This window comes from Ranitomeya variabilis, chromosome 2, assembly GCF_051348905.1.
Source record: "Ranitomeya variabilis isolate aRanVar5 chromosome 2, aRanVar5.hap1, whole genome shotgun sequence".
Taxonomy (NCBI): Eukaryota; Metazoa; Chordata; class Amphibia; order Anura; family Dendrobatidae; genus Ranitomeya; species Ranitomeya variabilis.
In genome coordinates this window covers 89,047,772-89,064,582 of record NC_135233.1, presented here as the reverse complement: position 1 = coordinate 89,064,582, position 16,811 = coordinate 89,047,772, and the positions used below count along the sequence as shown (strand labels likewise).

The 16,811-nt window shown below is 43.3% G+C and overlaps 1 protein-coding gene across 2 annotated transcripts in view; it reads left to right on the top strand.

The window, feature by feature from the left end:
- MCM8 (minichromosome maintenance 8 homologous recombination repair factor) overlaps positions 1–16,394 on the top strand; it is an 82,616-nt gene extending 66,222 nt beyond the window's left edge. For both annotated transcript variants that reach the window (XM_077282651.1, XM_077282650.1), the window contains 7 exons: positions 16–157; positions 1,435–1,630; positions 7,370–7,589; positions 7,681–7,890; positions 9,000–9,076; positions 12,944–13,133; positions 15,343–16,394. In XM_077282651.1, coding sequence (XP_077138766.1) covers positions 16–157; positions 1,435–1,630; positions 7,370–7,589; positions 7,681–7,890; positions 9,000–9,076; positions 12,944–13,133; positions 15,343–15,435 — 1,128 coding nt within the window. In that variant the 3' untranslated portion in view covers positions 15,436–16,394. The remainder of the gene's footprint in view (positions 1–15; positions 158–1,434; positions 1,631–7,369; positions 7,590–7,680; positions 7,891–8,999; positions 9,077–12,943; positions 13,134–15,342) is intronic.
- The last annotated feature ends 417 nt before the right edge of the window (positions 16,395–16,811 follow it).

Below are 16,811 nucleotides of genomic sequence, written 5' to 3'. Positions count from 1 at the left end.
CATTGTGTTTTCTAGGCGGTGTGTAATGTCGCACCTCGTGGCATTTATGTGTGCGGAAACACCACTACGACGTCTGGACTGACTGTAACCTTAGCCAGAGACAGTGCAACGGGAGATTTTGGTTTGGAAGCTGGAGCACTTGTTTTAGGAGATCAAGGTATCATGTTTGCCACAAATCAATAGTTGTACGTCCTAATTCTGAAACATTACTAACTATCTTAAAAATTAACTATTGTTGCAAATTTTTTTCATTAATCAATGATACAAGCGAAGATAAGAAACCCTGTTATATATATCTTATTAAAGATAAATGCCCCAATCACCTGCACTCATCAAATCTGGCTTCACTGAAGGATCATTACTGCTGCTGCCTATAATAGTCTACAGAGATGGGAGGGGTAAGGAGTTGGAGGGAGACAGAGGCAGAGACACAGAGAAGCTGCTGCAGCTTCTAGTGCCCAGAGCCTGCAAGTGGGAAACTGCTTAAGATGCTGTGGCCAGAAATCTTGTTTGTTGTCATGTGCACACAGGACTGCACACTTTTTTTAAGTTACCAGGAACGACAGGTACACTTTGAGCTCAACTAGTGTGTACAACCAGGATAAACTCCTGAAATCCTGCCACATTATATGCTGAAGATACTCAGAGACTTTTATGGTCCAGATGTGAGCGAAAAAGGTGTTTTATATAATGTGTTTGGCCATTGTGTTCACACATCTTGTTTTTCCACTGTTTTAGAAATCAAAATGAACTTGCCTGCACAATGGCAGATATATTGGATCTGTACTAGGGGGAGCACCAACTCCTGATTTGGGACATGCACACTTCATTAATATTGCAGCAGTCACCTCCTCAAGATTCCTTATTAATGTAGATCATCCAAATGATTAAAGGGAATCTGTCAGCTGGGTTTTTGCTGTGTAATCTGATAGCACCAGGAGGTAGGGACAGAGACCCTGATTCCAGCGATGTATCACTTAGTTTACTGCATGCAGCAGTTATGATAGTCAGTTTTCTCTGCTGCAGATCTAGCAGAGCTCAATTGTTAAGCTGTATATAATCCGCCCACACCACAGTTTTCTGGGGACATTGTATAGTGACAGAGAGCTGATAATCTGTGCCATGGACGTGGTAGGACTAGCAGGCATGAGGCCAGTTGTCCTGTAGTGATAATCTGCTGATAAAACACTGATTATATTGAAACAGCAAAACAAAGCCCAGTAAGTGACACATAACTGTAATCAAGGTCTCGGTCTCCCTACATCATGCTGTTCTCTAAGTACATACTAAAAACCTGGTGACAGATTCCCTTTAAAGAAGATCTATACATATTGTTAAAAGAATCACATGATATAAGTTTGTATATATGGTATGCACATGTTCTGCAAATCACTCCCGCTCTCTTTGAGTCGTTCTTCTGATGTTCACATTCAGGGATATGTGGAATAGATGAATTTGATAAAATGGGTAACCAACACCAAGCTTTATTGGAAGCCATGGAGCAGCAAAGCATTAGCCTTGCCAAAGCTGGGATCGTCTGCAGTTTACCAGCCAGGACGTCTATAATTGCTGCTGCCAATCCAGTAGGAGGACACTACAACAAAGGCAAGACTGTGTCTGAGAACCTGAAGTAAGTGATAAAACTACATTATTAGAGGAAGGGAAACATTATCTGAAACAATTACCTGTTGCCACAAATTGTAATACATATCTGAATAATGTGTCCTCTACAGAAATAGCAGGGATCTCCTGGAGCCTCTACAGGAATACCAGGGATCTCCTGGAGCCTCTACAGGAATACCAGGGATCTCCTGGAGCGTTGTACCCAAATACTAGGGATCTCCTGGAGCTTTGTACCCAAATACTAGGGATCTCCTGGAGCTTCTTCAGAAATACTAGGGATCTCCTGGAGCTTTGTATAGAAATACTAGGGATCTCCTGGAGCTTCTACAGAAATACTAAGGATCTCCTGGAGCTTCTACAGAAATACTAGGGATCTCCTGGAGCTTCTATAGAAATACTAGGGATCTCCTGGAACTTCTACAGAAATACCAGTGGTGTCCTGGAGCTTCTACAGAAATACCAGTGATGTCCTGGAGCTTCTACAGAAATACCAGGGATGTCCTGGAGCTTCTACAGAAATACCAGGGATGTCCTGGAGCTTCTACAGAAATACCAGGGATGTCCTGGAGCTTCTACAGAAATACCAGGGATGTCCTGGAGCTTCTACAGAAATACCAGGGATGTCCTGGAGCTTCTACATAAATACCAGGGATGTCCTGGAGTTTCTACAGAAATACCAGTGATGTCCTGGAGCTTCTACAGAAATACCAGGGGTGTCCTAGAGCTTCTACAGAAATACCTAGGATCTCCTGGAGCTTTGTACTGAAATACCAGGGATCTCCTGGAGCTTCTACAGAAATACCTGGGGTGTCCTGGAGCTTCAACAGAAATACCAGTTATGTCCTGGAGCTGCTAATGAGTGTCATTTACACATCCAATGCTGCTTCTCACCCTGAATGATGTCACATGTTAACGGCTTGTCCGGTATAAAACATTTTTGTGGCAAACACTGAAGTAGCAGCGGAAAGGCAGTGTTGAACCCGGGGAAGGTGAAGAAGAGTTGCGAGTGATATTTTAGATACCCGTATATACTCGAGTATAAGCCGACCCCCCTAATTTTGCCACAAAAAACTGGGAAGACTTAATGACTCGAGTATAAGCCTAGGGTGGAAAATGCAGCAGCTAACGGTAAATGTCAAAAATACAAATAGATACCAATAAGAGAAAAATTAAAGGGAACCTGTCACCACGTTTTTGGAAGATGGGATAAAAATAGAGTTAAATAGGGGCAGAGGTGGGCGTTACATTAGTGTGTGTGTTATGCGTTTATTACCCACCTAAGTTGCCGAAATAACTTTGCAAAGTCTCCGTTTTCGCCTGTCAATCAGGCTGGTCAGGTCGCATGGGCGTTGTCTTCCCCCAGATTTGGCGTAGTTTTCCGTTGGTGGCGTAGTGGTGTGCGCATGCCCAAAGTCCGGAATCCTCTTCCAGGGGATTTAAAATAGCGCGGTGTTCGTTATTGCATTGGTGATCGGTGGGCGCGGCCATCTTCCTTTGGCCGCGCGTGCGCAGAAGCGGCGCTCTGCTGGCCGCGGCTTCAGGAAAATGGCCGCCGCGATATCCATCTGCGCACGCGCGGCATCCCGCGGCCATTTTCCTGAAGCCGCGGCCAGCAGAGCGCCGCTTCTGCGCACGCGCGGCCAAAGGAAGATGGCCGCGCCCACCGATCACCAATGCAATAACGAACACCGCGCTATTTTAAATCCCCTGGAAGAGGATTCCGGACTTTGGGCATGCGCACACCACTACGCCACCAACGGAAAACTACGCCAAATCTGGGTGAAGACACCACGCCCATGTGACCTGACCAGCCTGATTGACAGGCGAAAACGGAGACTTTGCAAAGTTATTTCGGCAACTTAGGTGGGTAATAAACGCATAACACACACACTAATGTAACGCCCACCTCTGCCCCTATTTAACGCTATTTTTATCCCATCTTCCAAAAACGTGGTGACAGGTTCCCTTTAATTGAGACATCAGTAGGTTGTGTTTTTGAATATCCATATTGAATCAGGAGCCCCATATAATGCTCCATAAAGTTTATGATGGCCCCATAAGATGCTCCATATTAAAATATGCCCCATATAATCCTGCATAAAGGTTAATAATGGCCCATAAGATGCTCCATAGACACATTTGTCCCATATAATGCTGCACAAACGTTAATTATGGCCCCATATGATGTTCCATAAAGATATTTGCCCCATATAGTGCTGCACAAACGTTATGGCCCCATACAGACATTTGACCCATACAATGCTGCACAAACGTTAATTATGGCCCCATAAGATGCTCTATAAAGATATTTGCCCCATATAGTGCTGCACAAACGTTAATTATGGCCCCATACAGACACTTGCCCCATACAATGCTGCACAAACGTTAATTATGGCCCCATACAGACCCTTGCCCCATATAGTGCTGCAAAACGTTATGGCCCCATAAGATGCTCCATACAGACACTTGCCCCATTTGCTGTTGCTGAGATAAAAAAAAAATCACATACTCACCTCTCCGTCGCTCAGGCCCTCGGCACTTTCAATATTCACCTGACTTCGTTCCGGCGCCGCTCCATCTTCAGCGTCTTCTGCACTGACGTTCAGGCAGAGGGCGCGCACTAACCACATCACCGCGCCCTCTGACCTGAGCGTCACTGCAGAAGACGCTGAAGACGGAGCGGCGCCGGAACGAGGAGCAGGTGAATATCGCGCTGCGCTCCCCCTCCCCGTTATACTCACCTGCTCCTGGCGCTGTGCAGTCCCTGCTTCCCCAGCGCCGCAGCTTCTTCCTGTACTGAGCAGTCACCGTTACCGCTCATTGCAGTAATGAGCATGCAGCTCCACCCCTATGGGAGGTGGAGCTGCATATTCATTACTGTAATGAGCGGTACCATGTGACCGCTCAGTACAGGAAGAAGCTGCGGCGACAGGGAACCAGGGACCGCGCCAGGAGCAGGTGAGTATAATTACACAGCTCCGCTCCCCCACCCCTGCTGACCCCTGGGTATGACTCGAGTATAAGCCGAGAGGGGGACTTTCAGCCCAAAAAAAGGGCTGAAAATCTCGGCTTATACTCGAGTATATACGGTATCTGCAACCAAATAGCTACGTCAAATTTTAAACCGTACAACCCCTTGAAAAGTAATAATGATCATGAAGTTTCCCAACAGATCCTAGTATTCTCAGAAGGATGTGGAGGTAGCATTGTCCTCCCTTCTCTGTACATTGCCTTAAAGTATTTATACTCCCTGAACTTTTCCAAATTTTTTTCACATACTCACAAACTAAAATGATTTTTTATTTGGATTTCACGTGATATACCAACACAAAGTAGCAAGTATTTGTGAAGTGTAAAGGAAATGATACATGGTTTTCTAAATATTTAAAAAATATAAATTTCACAACTGACGTGCATTTGTATTCGGCCCCCTGTAGTCTCATACCTCTAAATATAATCCTGAGTGATCAATTGCCTCCGTAAGTCACATAATTAGTAACTGAAGTCAACCTGTGTGTAATTTATTCTCGGTATAACTACAGCTGTTCTGTGAATGCTTCAGAGGGATATTTGAGATAAGGGGTATCAAATCACATAATGAAAACCAAGGAACACAATAGACAGGTCAGGGATAAAGTTATGGAGAAGAGTAAAGCAGGGTTAGGTTATCAAAATATAGCCCGAGCTCTGAATATCTCACGGGGCACATTTCAGCCCATCATCCAAAAATGGAAGGTGCAAGACACAACCGTAAACGCACCAAGACATTGCCGTCCACATAAACTGACATCCCATGCATGGAGAGCACTAATTAGAGAAGCAGCCAAGGGGCCCATGGTCTGGAGGAGCCGCAGAGATGCACAGCTCAAGTGGGAGAATCTGTCCACAGGACAACTACTAGCTTAATGCTCCACAAATCTGGCCATTGTGTTAGAGTGGCAAGATGAAAGGTAGTTTTGAAAGTAAGCCATAAGAACTCCCATTTGCAAAAAGCCATTAATTCGACACAGCTAGCACATGGGAGAAGGTTCACATGCTAGCTGTGTCCTCTACGTGGCATGTGGAAGAGGGTGCCCTGGTCAAATGAGACAAAAATATAATTTTTAGGGCTAATTGCAAAGCTTTATGTGTGGCTGAAAACTTAACACTGCAAATGACCCTGAAATCACCATCCTCACTATCAAACATGGTGGTGGCAGCATCATGCTGTAGGTAGGCCTTTCTTCAGTAGGGACAGTGAAGCTGCTCAGTTGATGGGAAGCTGGATGGAAGTAAATACAGGGCAATCCTGGAGGAAAGCCTGTTAGATGCTGCAAAAAATTTTTAAACTGTAGATTCTGCCTTCCAGCAGGACAATGACCCTAAACATCCTGCCAGAACTAAAATGTGTGTGAATGGCCCAGTTACAGTCCAGACCTAAATCCCACTGAGAATGTAAAGCTGATAGAGAAATACTCCAAAACACTCGCAGCAGTAATTGCAAAAAAAAGTGTTCCTACAAAGTATTGACTCAGGGAGGCTGAATACAAATGCACGTCACAATTTTCAGATTTATATGTTTAAAATAGTTAGAAAGCCATGTGTCACTTCCTTTACACTTCAGGAATACATGTTACTTTGTGTTGGTATATCACATAAAATCCCAATAAAAACATTTACGTTTGTGGGTGTAACGTGAATAAAATGTGGAAAAGTTCACGGGGTATGAATACTTTTTCAGTCAGTTATTTACATAACTTGTGTTTGCCTAAATCTGTATCATCGTAACCTTCTACTTCATGGGAACAAGGGCAAATTAAAAAATACACTTGGAAATATAACCTCAGAACACTAGAAAGCAACAGTCTGGTGCGTAAAGCCAAATAATGTGACAATGGGGCTCATAAATGAAGGTGGAATATATGGAGTTTTTTCCATAGTCGCCAATATAATTGTATCTGCCAGAAAAACATAGCGAGAGTGACCTCTACAGGGCAATTGATGCGACTTCAAGCTGAAAACAAAATATTGCTATATGTTGTTTGTGTCAGAAAATCACTTATTGTGATCTGGGGACCTAAAGCAAAGTTACTAATTTTTCCTAACCATCCAGAAGGCATAAGAAATGAGGATATGTTCTGTAGGATTATGTGCACACAATCAGTAAACGTACTTGTGCAGCGTCCAACCCGCAGCATCCAGATGTTACAGCATAGTGGATGGGATTCCAAGAAATCACCTGGGGAGACGGACATGCAGCGCTTCTTTTCAGACTGCGGCATGTCTATTTATCTGGCGGAGATGTAGAGCAGGTGCCTGAATGCGACGTACAGAGATCACGAGGCGGAAACAGACAGGGGTTGATAGATTGATATTTATTTACAACAATAACATCTAAAGGGTTAGTAAATATGCAATTTAACAATATAGAGGATTAGAACAAGTTATGAACAAGCTAGAAAGTCTTTCAGCACTTAACGTTGCTGATCGTGGTAGATGGCCGTTCCTCTCCAGCATATTGCCCAATGTTGAGCAGGCTGAGGATTCATGCTCCACTGTGACATTAAAGCAGATGATGCCTGTAATGTTAATTTACCTTCGGGATTCCGTTTTTTGATTCTTTCTTTTTGGCATGTTTTCTCCCAGGCAGCTTCCTTGCACGGCTCTCAGGCATAACCTATGGCACAGAGAGGCCAAACTATATAATGTTCCTGCAGAAAATGTAGAATAAACTTTACTTTGCCGATATTTTCTGTTTGTTCCGCAGAATGGGAAGCGCTTTATTGTCACGTTTTGACTTGGTGTTCATCCTGCTTGATACCCCTAATGAAGACCACGATCATTTACTGTCAGAACATGTCATGGCCATGAGGTCCGGGTCAAAGAACGTCATATGTGGTGCAAGTGTAACACGGACAGACACGCAGGGCTCCAACATCTCTGTCCTAGAAGTGACTTCCGACAGGCCACTGAAAGACAGATTGAAGGTATTGTTAAATGTAAATGAATTCCATATACAGAAGATCTAAGTAAGAAATGTAGTGCACGAAAATAAAAGCTGCTTTTGGTTTATTTTAGGTTCGGCCCGGGGAACATATTGATGCAATTCCACATCAGCTGTTAAGAAAGTACATTGGATATGCCCGACAGTATGTCCAGCCGAAACTGTCACTGGATGCAGCTCAGGTTCTCCAGAACTTCTACCTGGAGCTCAGGAAACAGAACCAAGGCATAGACAGCACTCCTATAACAACCAGACAACTGGAGTCGTTAATACGGTTAACAGAGGTGCGGAAACCCAACACTGAATGTGATGTATCCAACCTGCACAACACAGAAACCACACACAACAGTTTCTACTAATATTGTTTATTTTATATTATTGTAATATATATTTATATATATATTTTTTATTCTTTTCATGCATATATATTTATTATTCTAAAAATGAAATACTGACACGGGTGTCTACATTTATAGTGACAGATACCTAGCTTTCCTAGTACAGTACAGCAAAAGCAAACCTAATTTTGTAGATATCTGAGACAATGACTTTCAGAATGAAATCATTAGGGCAGTGTGCTGGTCTGGGTCTCTCTCCTGCCGACAGCAGCAAACATCTAACTTTTGCTGCAGTCGGCAGGAGAGATACCCAGCCTATAGTCTTACACGGTGGCCATTTAGATGAATAGCTGTCTATGTGATAAAAGAATGGCTGACATCTGCTCGAACACAGATTGCTTATACAGAGGAACTCTCTGTTCAGGCTTATAGAGAAGGGTCCTAGGCTGACAACCCACCTCTATGATGTCCGTATGCTCTGATATTGCAGATGGACAAAGGTTGTCTCCATAAATGTGACTACACTAGTCCACACTTCTTTTCCGGTTACATTTGGAGTAAATTGCCATAGAATAATTTATTTGCAAAAACTTAAAGCACCAGCGTTTTTTTATTTATTTCACTGCTGGAATAGTGCTTAAAATCTAAGTCCCCTGCTCCCTGTCTGATACTCACCTTCCAGGGTTTTTCATATGTTTTTATCGCCAGTCCAGTCTGTCTCCTGCAGTTTGTGACCTGCCAGCTGCTCCAGGGTTTCATGGAGCAAGCCGAAGGTCACTAATTAATGTACGTCTATGAGAGCCTCATTCTGTCCTCGTTCTGGCTCTCATGGACTTGCATTGAGAGCGTTTGACGTAGCTTATGACTTCCGGCCAGTCAGAAGCTGCACACGCAAGAATGCATTGTGGGCCCGAAGTGGCACTGGAACTGTGAAGACGCTGGAGGATGAGTATATGATCAGGGGCTGGTGGCTTAGATTTAAAGCGCCACTCCAGCGGTGAAAAAAAACAAACAAACTCTGGAGTGGTGCTTTAAACGTCTTGTATTTTACACAGGCCCGGGCCAGATTAGAACTGAGGGAAGAGGCCACCAGGGAAGACGCTGAAGATGTCGTACAAGTAATGAAATACAGGTAACCAGTTTTTTACATTCTGAATTTTGCATGATAAATTTATACATTTCATCTGATTAGTTAATGACAACCCCTTTTCTTATAGAGCTGCCGAAATAGTTTTTGAAATATACAGTAACTTCATTCTCATTTGGAAAAACAACAACTTTTTTCTAAACTGTTATTGAGCGCGGTTGTAAAAGTGTGAAGAGTCGGGACATTGGGTGTAGAAGAATGCACGAGTCTGATTAACACGTTATATAAGTAAAAAAAAACCCATTGGTCCCGTTTCATGAAAGCGTCCACACCAGAATTCTGCTGTAAAAGCTTTGAATAATCACAAAATTTAGATGCAATTTGGAATTGTGCCAGATTTTTACAACCTTAGGCTGTTTTCATGCCTGTTTTTCCAACTCTGACATAATGGATGGAGATGGGGTGGGATGAGGCCAACAGGGGCGCAATGCCACAGGTCGTCTGATGCATGATGAGCTGGGACATGCCGTAGTCCAGACATCGCACTGATTGGAGTAAGATTTTTGGCGTAGCTCACACCAGTCTACAGATGCTGCAGATTCATGAAGAGCTATCAACAGCGACGGTCTTGATGAATCGGGCTCATTGAGTTCAGCTTTTCTTCTGCTGTTGGAAGGTTTATGTTCTTTGCTTTTTTTTTTCTCCTGCATTGTGTTGTTCAGGCCACTAGCTGTATAGTTAACAGCAGATTGGGCCCCATCGAAGTCCGAGAGCGTTTCTTTACCAGGAGAACTTCGATGAAGACTCAGAATTACAAGTGCAGCATCTGTTTCACAAAATTCTTGAACTGTTCATACAACTTTTATTGGACAATTATATGTAGAATCCATTTTTTACATGGAGTTTTACACCTGTGTTTTTCCTCTTTTATGTCCAAAAGGAAAACAGCACATAGACACATATAACAGAGATGCATGGACTATACAAATACTGCTATATACAAGTGTTTCTCACTAAATTAGAATATCATCAAAAATTTTATTTATTTCAGTTCTTCAATACAAAAAATTAAACTCATATATTATACAGAGTCATTACAAACAGAGTGATCTATTTCAAGTGTTTATTTCTGTTAATGTTGATGATTATGGCTTACAGCCAATGAAAATCCAAAAGTCATTGTCTCAGTAAATTAGAATACTTTATAACACCAGCTTGAAAAATGATTTTAACATCCGAAATGTTTGCCTACTGAAATGTATGTTCAGTAAATGCACTCAATACTTGGTCGGGGCTACTTTTGCATCAATTACTGCATCAACCTTAAAAGGAACCTACCCCAAAATCGATGGTGAGGTAAGCTCACCGTCATCAGGGGCTTATCTACAGCATTCTGTAGTGCTGTAGATAAGCCGCCGATGTTACCTGAAAGAGGAGAAAAAGAGGTTAGATTATACTCACCCAGGGGCGGTCCCGCTGCTGCTACAGGTCCGGTGCCTCCGATCTTCATTCCATGACGTCCTCTTCTGGTCTTCACGCCGCGGCTCCGGCGCAGGTGTACTTTGTCTGTCCTGTTGAGGGCAGAGTAAAGTACTGCATTGCGCAGGCGCCGGGAAAGGTTAGAGAGGCCTGCGCACTGCAGTACTTTGCTCTGCCCTCAACATGGCAGACAAAGTACACCTGTGCCGGAGCCGCGGCGTGAAGACCAGAAGAGGACATGGAATGAAGATGGGAGGCACCGGACCCGGAGCAGCAGCGGGACCGCCCCTGGGTGAGTATAATCTAACCTCTTTTTCTCCTCTTTCAAGTTACATCGGGGGCTTATCTACAGCATTACAGAATGCTGTAGATAAGCCCCTGATGACGGTGACCTTACCTCACCATCGATTTTGGGGGTGACAGGTTCCCTTTAAAGGCTTCCCCAGATCAGTGTCCACAGGTCGGGACCCGGTCCTTTTGTCTGCCCTTATTCACACACTGATGTCAACTTTGACATAGGGTAGGGTTTTTAACCCCTTAACCCCCGGAGCTTTTTTTGTTTTCGTTTTTTTGCTCTCATTCTTTCCAGAGCCATAACTTTTTTATTTTTCAGTCAATATGGCCATGTGAGGGCTTATTTTTTGCGGGACGAGTTGAACAATACCATTGGTTTTACCATGTTGTGTAACAGAAAACGGGAAAAAAATTCCAAGTGCGATGAAATTGCAAAACCAGTGCAATCCCACACTTGTTTTTTGTTTGGCTTTTTTGCTAGGTTCACTAAATGCTAAAACTGACCTACTATTACGATTCTCCAGGTCATTACGAGTTCATAGACACCAAAAATGTCTAGGTTCTCTTTTATCTAAGTGGTAAAAAAAAATCCAAAATTTGTTAAAAAAAAAAAAAAAAAAAAAAAAGCGCAATTTTCCGATACACGTAGCGTCTGCATTTTTCATAATCTGGGGCCGTGATTTTGCGTGCCGAGCTGACGTTTTTAATGATACCACTTTTGTGCAGATACGTTCTTTTGATCGCCCGTTATTGCATTTTAATGCAGTGTGGCGGCAACAGAAAAAAACATAATTTAGATTTTTTTTCTCGCTACGCCGTTTAGCGATTAAGTTAATTCTTTTTTTTTTTTTTTCATTGATCGGGCGATTCTGAACGCGGCTATGCTAAATATGTGTAGGTTTGATTTTTTTTTTTATTGTTTTATTTTGATTGGGGTAAAGGGGGGGTGATTTGAACTTTTTTTTTTAAATATTTTTAAACACAGGGTGGCGCTCATAGCAATCTGCCATCAACAACCATAGAGGTCTCGAGAAGACCTCTGGTTGTGACGGCAATGCACCGTTGACCCCCAATCACATGATGGGTCAGCAGTGCGCGTACTTGTTAAATGCCGCTGTTAAGAGTTTGACAGCGGCATTTAACTAGTTAATGGGCGTGGGCGGATCGCAATTTCGCTCGCGCCCATTGCGGCATATGTCAGCTGTTGAAAACAGCTGATATGTTGCGGCTTTGAGGTGGGCTCATCGCCGGAGCCCACCTCAAAGCGGGGGATACTGCCAGCTGACGTACTATTCCGTCAGCTGGCAGAAAGGGGTTAATATTAGACAATGTAGGACCGTCCCAATCAGAATCGCCTTGTCGACGGTGGGATGGCGGCTTTTATGCCATTTTTGATCAAAAACAGTATTACTAAGAACCCTGAGTTCTTTGAATGCACTTTTGCTTTTTACTTATTTAGTTACAGCAGGGTTTTGATCATTATGTTTCTTGTAGGTTTTGTGCGCTTTATGGCCAATGTGAACATATGTTTATGTGCTGCATGTATGCCAACTCAAACCAAGCTCAATTTTTGTGTTTTTTTTCTTGATATTCTAATTTTATGAGACGCACCTGTATAAGTACATAGTGTTGTAATGTGGGCACTTGCCATGCAGATTGGGCACCCGCTCGTGTGAATAGGCGGGTTGCTCCATCACTGACGTCGGCTACATAGCACTACAATGTGACCCCACTATTCACTGGAACGAAGAAATAAAAGTCCTAGAAAATCATCTTACCACTTAATTTTCCTTTTTGCTCCACATTTTCTGGTTGTCTTTGTTAATCCTTGTACTATCCAGTCTAGGGAATATGTTACAGGATTTGATGAGTTATGAAGAATATTTGTTGCTAATGTCTTATTTGCATCATGTGTTCCATATTCCCCGGAATGATATGTGCACGGGGACACATGCAAAGATCATACGGATGGCGGGGAGCTAGCACAGCGCTGGGTGTTTCACAGACAGATGGGCAGATGTTGCCTTTTCCTCGCTGATGTTGGTCATTACTATTATTGATGGTCATTTTCTAGCTATGACTGCAGAGAGTAATCCCATCTTTACTTTCTTCCTAAATTAATGTTTTTATCCCCTCTAGTCTACTGGGAACATACTCCGATGAGTTTGGGAAATTGGATTTCAACAGATCTCAGCACGGCTCTGGAATGAGCCATCGATCACAAGCAAAGAAGTTTGTTTCCGCACTTAATAGGATCGCAGAAAGAACCTACAATAATCTATTCGATTATCAACAGCTTCGGCAGATTGCAAGGGAGCTGCAGATACAGGTAGTGCGACACATTAGACTCCACTCCACGGAGCCTCTCCAAAATGAAAACTAAATATATGTCCTCGTTCTCCATTGTTATTGAGCCATTCTCTGACAAGGGAAGGGGATGTCTGACTACATAACTAGAGACTGGACTCTTCGGAATCGGGGAAACAGGGTGACAATTATTTACTGGATCCAATAGATTGTGGTAGATCAGAGGACAGGAGCACAGTATGGGCATGTTCACACACAAGTTTTTTGACTTGTGAAAAATTGGATCTGTATTCGCAGCAGAATCCATGCAGGAAATCCGAGGATGACCTGTGTTTTGCAGTTTGAGCTGTCTCGTGACTGCACATGAATTGGCTGCATTCAGTTGGGCTAGTCTGCACTAATTATCATGGCTGACATCACAGTGAAGTCACTTATTTTTTTAAAAAAAAAAGCTGCGAGAAAAGCAACACAGATTTCCAATATAAAACAATAGGAGCTAGTTTGGGAATCTTTTTTTATTTGGATTTCAGTGCTTGCTGAAAAACTGCACGTAAATCTCTGTGTGAACATACGCTGATTTAGACTGTTGTTTCCCTGACCGTTGTCTCTGCAAATATTCACAATCTACCAGATATTTCTAGCATTGCTTTATTTCTTGGAGGAGCAAAAAAAAAAAAAAAAAGCATGACAAATCTTCAATCCCCAATGACACGTGAGACTTTCAGAGGGTTTGATATTCATTGTCAATGTCACCTGATTGTCTCCCACATTTGAAACCCTCTAACCCAACCTGAAAACTCCTCTCTACTGGAAAGTCTACAGCCTACAATGTCACCATCTGAGGTGCTCCAACCACTTTGCCCACTGACGCTTTCACTTATTCTGTGGAGATTTTGAGTTATTTATTTTCTTCGCCTTGGAATCAGCATGCAGGTTATATGCAATCTAAAGACATTCCTATATCGTACAGCCTCAATGCTGGCCATACACTGTATGAATGTGACAAGTGTGTCACGTCTTCCTGAAAGATTTGAAGTTAGAAGATCACTACTTATTGTGAATCGCAGATCTTCCATTTAGCCTGTGTGTTTGTGCCCCATATTGAATGGATTTGGTTTCCTTTGGTGCTGAAGAGGTTAACGACCCTTTCTATACTGATCAGAAACTTGCAGCTCCTTCTGATCTGGCCATTACCTCTCCCTATAAAACCCGGTCAGACCTTCTCTTTCTTTCCCGTGAAAGCTTTGCTTCCTAGCTCGTTGGAGACGCTGTGCTGAATAGGCGTTTGCTGTTGTTATTGGAGATTGTTGTATGCTGTTTTTGGTGTATGCTTTCCTCATTGTCCTATTCCCATTTGGTTGGTACATTCCTATCCTTGTCTATATACCTCTTTACCTTTGGTGAGTGTTTGTATGTTTGTTGCTTTCTGTTACCCCTGTTTTGTTTTTGTGTCTTGTTTATATTTGTGTCCCATGTGTCATGGGGCGGGGAGGGGACAGATCAGGTACTGTCCTCTAGAGGAGGTGGGATGCTGAGGAAAAATCTTGGAGGTGGAGCAGAGAAGGAAGTCTTGCAAGGACTGGAGATTACATGTGGGAAGGTATCGGGAGATTACTTAGGAGATGCATGAATGAGACATTATGGCCAGTCTTGTAGGTCAGTGTTTTTAGGCCCCTTTCACACATCAGTTTTTTGCCGTCAGTCACAATCCGTTGGATCGACAGATCTGTTGCAGATTGTGAAAAACTGGTGCGATGGATCTGTATTTTTGACAGATCCGACTAGGTGGGCTGGCTAATTGGATCCTAAAAAAAGCAGAGCATGCTCAGTTAAAAAAAAATGGAATCTGTCGCCGGATTCCGTCATTGGACGGATCTGGCGCCATAGGCTTCCGCTCTAGCAAACGACGGACGGCGACGGATCCGTCGCTGTCTGTTTTTTCGACGGAGACAAAAAACGTTACTTTGTCCGTTGTTTCCGGCCGCCGGACAAACAATTTTTGACAGATCCACCGAACGACGGATGAAACGTGAGGCCATCCGTCGCTAATGCAAGTCTATGAGAAACGGTTTGTTTTTTTTTAATTCGACGTATTGCGGCTGAAATTGGATGCCAGCACAAACTTTTTATGTAGCTTTTTACATAGAAATGTTACTAGATATGCAGGAGGTAATGGGTGATGTCACCAGCATTGCTGCATTGATTATTTTCTCTAATTTGTTTCCTTTCAGGTTCCAGACTTTGAAAGTTTTGTGGGCTCACTGAATGACCAGGGATATCTTCTAAAGAAAGGACCTAAAGTTTACCAGCTACAGACCATGTAGGGCCATTTCATGGTCCTTATGATCTACCTGCAATAGCCATTATAATGTAATCCAGAGGTGGTCAGACAGTTTATACCCACAGAACCATCTACACGGTCAGGTACGGGATGTGCCCAAATATACCTGTGTGGCCGCAGATAGTAATTGTAGATGAAAACACCTTTGATGATCTGGCGAGGAGTTGAAGGGTGGTCCTGTTCTTGGCAAGTGCTCCAACTGTTTTCCCTAACTTCTACCTCATGACAGGGACAGAAACTTGGCTTCAGTGCCCATCACAATGGTGGAGGCTAGAGATGAGCGGATATGTTCGGGTCCCTCCATATTCGGCAAGCTATAGTTCTTACCTAACAGGCTGCTGAGAGGATCCGGCTACCTGGATCTCTCAGGCTGATCAGCTGTCCAGCGCCGCATGTGTCGAGGCTGTTTCACTGTCACAGTACATGCATGGAGAGCCCAACACACAGGCCCAACACGCAGGCTCTCCATGCATGATCTGTGACTGTGACACAGCCGCGACACATGCAGCTGATCAGCCAGCGCGCTCCATGTATCCGGGTTCCCTCTGAAGCTTATTCGGTAAGCCCTATAGCTTGCTGAATAAGGAGGGACCCGAACATATTCGCCCATCTCTCGTGGAGACGTTATACAGGGATTAGTGAGGAAAACTGAAGCGTTAGCCAGGACCGATTCCATCCTTGGAGCACTTTATTTTCATACTCAAAGATAAATTTCTCTACAAGGCAAAAACGTGACTTGGACAAGTCCATTGTTTATATCAGGGGCCTGTGTGAATCCCATTGTTTAGGGATGCAGAAGCCCACAATGAATAGGTAGCATAATGCAATGTGAACACTGCCGAAGTCTTTCTGTGGCCACAAAGTTATGTTTGAACATGTCTTAATGTCCCCTACCCAGCACTGCATATATTTAGTAGGAATAAACCACGGTGTAAATGTAAAGCTGAATGTATTTATTTTTGTAATGTAAGCTTGATACATATTATTAATACATGAATATTACATTTAAAAGGAGTTGCCTCAACTTCTTAAATAGATGAAATTGTAAAGTGGATGTAAAATACAAGCAACGTTGCAATTTACCTCTTACTAAAATTCCTCCCCATTCTCAAGATCAGAGGGATTTTGAATTGTCTAGTTTACTGCTCATTGCTTAGGTTCCCTCTGATAGACTGCAGCGGTGGCCTGTTTACTAAGCAAGGAGCGCCAGCGGTTTACTATAGAGCTTGTAAGCGCAGCTCTGCAGCTGGTCAGATAGCTTCAGTGCCCCAGCGCTCCTGTGATGCTGCGGAGGCAACGCTTGCAACATGGGTGAGCATACATTTCAGACCAGCGGCATGACCACACACCCAGTGGAAT